This window comes from Hyla sarda, unplaced genomic scaffold (assembly GCF_029499605.1).
Source record: "Hyla sarda isolate aHylSar1 unplaced genomic scaffold, aHylSar1.hap1 scaffold_646, whole genome shotgun sequence".
In the NCBI taxonomy this organism is placed as follows: domain Eukaryota; kingdom Metazoa; phylum Chordata; class Amphibia; order Anura; family Hylidae; genus Hyla; species Hyla sarda.
In genome coordinates this window covers 1-5,000 of record NW_026610661.1, presented here as the reverse complement: position 1 = coordinate 5,000, position 5,000 = coordinate 1, and the positions used below count along the sequence as shown (strand labels likewise).

The 5,000-nt window shown below is 45.8% G+C and overlaps 1 protein-coding gene across 1 annotated transcript in view; it reads right to left on the bottom strand.

The window, feature by feature from the left end:
* Positions 1–1,957, bottom strand: part of HPN (hepsin) — a 98,523-nt gene extending 96,566 nt beyond the window's left edge. The window contains exon 1 of the mRNA XM_056554271.1: positions 1,878–1,957. Within this exon, the coding sequence (XP_056410246.1) occupies positions 1,878–1,957 (80 nt within the window). The remainder of the gene's footprint in view (positions 1–1,877) is intronic.
* Positions 1,958–5,000: the final 3,043 nt, after the last annotated feature.

The following is a 5,000-nucleotide window of genomic DNA, read 5'->3' as shown; positions in this document are numbered from 1 at the left end:
AAGTCACAGGACGCGTTTCGGCACTTAGCCTTCCTCTGCTGTCAACTGGTTCGCTCGCAGACGCCACTTATATGCACGAGGAGGCGCCCTAAAATGACGTCACTTCCATTGGCCGGCACGCCGGGAGTGACGTCACGTAGTCATAGTAACATGTCAACAAGGCATCAAAATGTAAACACAAAGCGTTACATGTACAGTGTCATGCAACAGTGTAATTCATGCGTAGTAACAAGAAGAAGAAGAAGAAGCAGTGCGCCTCTTCCCCTCAGGAGCCACAGCGGGGAAAAAGAAACATCAGGTAATGTAACTGGACGGACGCGGTGCGCGCTCCCCCTGCAGGGGGGAGTTGGCACAGCTAACTGTCCGAGGACGTAATAAAAACGCATGTGGCGGTAAGGTACTGTGACCCCAAGAGCCGCTCACGTCTGGCAGTGGACAGTGGCGCAATAAAGACCTGTCGTTTGAGGGGGGAGCGCAGCCGCGCATCCAGCCAAAACTGGTCACCCACTGAGTGACAGTCAGGGAGGACCCACCAGAGCCTATTTGCTCATGGGACCTGGTAGCACAAAGTAATGGTGGTATGATCCCATATCTGAGAAAAGGAGAAAGGTAGGTATAATGTCAGACAGATAGCTAGTAATAGCAGCATAGCGTCCATATAGCATCCATATGTCATCCTAGAATGAAAAATCCAACAATCAACTGGTGGTCACAGGGGACAAAAAATAATAAGTAATTACGAGGTGACATTGTGGCACAGTCACCAAGTTACATTGTAGCAAACAATATGGTCTAACTGAAGACCAAGTTATATACTGAGAAGGCACACGAACTTGGACATAGAAAACATACCCATCAGCCGAGGGGATAGACTAAGACAACCCACCTCCCCGATTGCCAGGATCAGACCGAGCTTGTGAGAGCTAAAAGATCAGAGGTCAGTGGGGAATTCACAGTAAGTTGGTTATTTCATATTCCCTATTGAGCCCTCTTGGCTCTAAAGTTTGCAGGGTGTGAATCCAAAAAGCTTCCCTAAATAATAGGCGTTTCTTTATGTCACCCCCTCTTTTAGGTAAAGTGACCTGCTCGATTACCTGGAATTTAAGTTGGGAGATGGAGTGACTTTTTTCTTTGAAATGGAATGGGACAGGTAACAGGTAATTACCACAGCGAATTGTCTGCATGGTTTCCCCTATGTACAGTAGTCCGCACGGGCATTTGATCGCATAGATCACGTTTTGCTTAGACATGTGTGATATCCATTAATTGTATATGTTCTGCCCGTGTGGGGGTGAGAAATGTTATCACCCTTTAACACGTTGCTACATTGGGAGCATTGAAGACAGCGGAAGGTGCCATTGTGTCTAGATGTAAGGAATCTCTGGGTAGATATGCCTTCATCTTGTTTGGGTAGGGCCCGTACCAGGCTGTTGGATAAGTTGGGTGCTCTTTTGTTACAAATCAGTGGTGGTAAAGTGAACTCAGGGATGTTGGGATATGCCTCCTGCAGTATGTGCCAATGTTTGCGTACGATGTTGTCTATTTTGGGCGTGCACGGGTGAAACTCGCGTACAAATGGTATGCGTTGGGTAGTAGGTTGTATTCTGGTGCGTGGGGTGTCACTTCTGGCTTCTCTAAGGATATATTCGGGGTATCCTCTCTCTCTAAATCTGGACTCCATCTCATCAAGTCTGGTCTGTTGTGTGTCAGGGTCACTAACGATACGCTGTACTCTCTTGAATTGGGATTTGGGAATCGCCTTTTTGGGGTCACAGTACCTTACCGCCACAGGCATTTTTATTACGTCCTCGGACAGTTAGCTGTGCCAACTCCCCCCTGCAGGGGGAGCGCGCACCGCGTCCGTCCAGTTACATTACCTGATGTTTCTTTTTCCCCGCTGTGGCTCCTGAGGGGAAGAGGCGCACTGCTTCTTCGTGTTCTTCTTGTTACTACGCATGAATTACACTGTTGCATGACACTGTACATGTAACGCTTTGTGTTTACATTTTGATGCCTTGTTGACATGTTACTATGACTACGTGACGTCACTCCCGGCGTGCCGGCCAGTGGAAGTGACGTCTTTTTAGGGCGCCTCCTCGTGCATATAACTGGCGCCTGCGAGCGAACCAGTTGACAGCAGAGGAAGGCTAAGTGCCGAAACGCGTCCTGTGACTTGGATATACAATAAATACCATTTGCTTGCATCGGTGAGTGCTGGGACCTCCTTGTACACATTCAAGGCCCCAGTGCCAGAGGCAGCAAAACAACCCAAAACATCACTGAGCTCCCCATATGTCACTGTAGGTACTGTGCTCTTTTCTTTGTAGGCCTCATTCCGTTTTCGGTAAACAGAATGATGGACTTTACCAAAAAGCTCTATCTTGGTCTCATCTGTCCACAAGACGTTTTCCCAGAAGGATTTTGGTTACTCAAGTTCATTTTGGTAAAATGTAGTCTTGCTTTTTATGTCTCTGTGTCAGCAGTGGGGTCCTCCTTGGTCTCCTCCATAGCGGGGTCCTCCTGGGTCTCCTCCATAGCGGGGTCCTCCTGGGTCTCCTCCATAGTGGGGTCCTCCTGGTTCCCCTCCATAGTGGGGTCCTCCTGGGTCTCCTCCATAGTGGGGTCCTCCTGGGTCTCCTCCATAGTGGGGTCCTCCTGGGTCTCCTCCATAGTGGGGTCCTCCTGGGTCTCCTCCATAGTGGGGTCCTCCTGGGTCTCCTCCATAGTGGGGTCCTCCTGGGTCTCCTCCATAGTGGGGTCCTCCTGGGTCTCCTCCATAGTGGGGTCCTCCTGGGTCTCCTCCATAGTGGGGTCCTCCTGGGTCTCCTCCATAGTGGGGTCCTCCTGGGTCTCCTCCATAGTGGGGTCCTCCTGGGTCTCCTCCCTTAGTCTAGTGGGTCCTCCTGGGTCTCCTCCATAGTGGGGTCCTCCTGGGTCTCCTCCATAGTGGGGTCCTCCTGGGTCTCCTCCATAGTGGGGTCCTCCTGGGTCTCCTCCATAGTGGGGTCCTCCTGGATCTCCTCCATAGTGGGGTCCTCCTGGCTCCATAGCGTTTCAGTTCATTTAATGTGGACAGATAGTTCGCGCTGACACTGATGCTCCCTGAGCCTGCAGGACAGCTTGAATATCTTTGGAACTTGTTTGGGGCTGCTTATCCACCATCCGGACTATCCTGCAGTGACACCTTTCATCAGTTTTTCTCTTCTGTCCTCGCCCAGGGAGATTATCTACAGCACCATGGGGTGTAAACTTCTTGATGATGTTGCGCACTGTGGACAAAGACAAATCTAGATCTCTGGAGATGGACTTGTAACCTGGAGATTGTTGATATTTTCCACAATTTTGGTTCCCAAGTCCTCAGACAGTTCTCTTCTCCTCTTTCTGTTCTCTTCTCCTCTTTCTGTTCTCTTCTCCTCTTTCTGTTCTCTTCTCCTCTTTCTGTTCTCTTCTCCTCTTTCTGTTCTCTTCTCCTCTTTCTGTTGTCCATGCTTAGTGTGACACACACAGACACACAATGCAAAGACTAAGTGAACTTCTCTCCTTTTTATCTGCTGTCAGGTGTGATTGTTATATTGCCCACACCTGTTACTTGCCCCAGGTGAGTGTAAAGGAACATCACAGGCTGGAAACAATCTTATTTATCCACAATTATGAAGGGGGCCAATAATTGTGTCCGGACCATTTTTGGAGTTTGGTGTTGGGATACACATATTGGCCCTCATTTACTAAGAAAATCGGGGTGTAAGTCTATCTTGCTTTCTTACCCGACTGCTTTTTCCCCCTGATACTTATTATTATGTCGCATCCTGTTTGTCGCACGTGGGTTTTGTTGGTTTTGGTTTCCAACTCCTCTGAGCTGTCGGGAAAAAATCCACAACAATTCAACAAATTCGGGTTGGAAACCTTTATAAATACGTGGGAAAGCTCAGAAATGTCGGGTTACGCCCCTTTTTCGGGTTTGGGAGAATCCACATCGGGTCCGTTGGGAAAAAATGTTGCATCGTGTCGCAGACTGGCGCATGATATCTGCGACATGGTGCAGACAAAGATGCGCCAAAAAAACCCGACAAAAGAGGTCAGGTTTAGAATAGTAAATGAGGGACATTCTGTCCAATTTGCTTTTTTTCCTCCTTTTTTGGTTTAGTTCCAATACAGACAAAGGGAATAAAGATGTGTATAGCAAAACCTGTGTTACTGCAATATATATATACAGAGGAGAGGAGATCTATATATATATATATATACACAGAGGAGAGGAGATCTATATATATATATATATATATATATATATATATATATACAGAGGAGAGGAGATCTATATATATATATATACAGAGGAGAGGAGATCTATATATATATATACAGAGGAGAGGAGATCTATATATATATATATACAGAGGAGAGGAGATCTTTATATATATATATACAGAGGAGAGGAGATCTTTATATATATATATACAGAGGAGAGGAGATCTATATATATATATATACAGAGGAGAGGAGATCTTTATATATATATACAGAGGAGAGGAGATCTATATATATATATACAGAGGAGAGGAGATCTATATATATATATACAGAGGAGAGGAGATCTATATATATATATATATATATATATATATATACAGAGGAGAGGAGATCTATATATATATATATACAGGGAGAGGAGATCTATATATATATATATACAGAGGAGAGGAGATCTATATATATATATATACAGAGGAGAGGAGATCTATATATATATATATATATACACAAAGGGAATAAACCTGTGTTCCTGCAATCCTTTCCTGTGAGAAATACTTCATTATATAGAAACATTTCAGGGGGGACAACATTTACCGTCATGACTGTATACAAACTATGGGCCCCAAAACTACACCCCAAAATGGAGCCCCTTCATGACACATGTACAGGATATTAGGGTAACATGACCTATGAACCCAACTTTTTTTTTTTTTTTTTGGGGGGGGGGGGGGGGGGAATATTTTTGA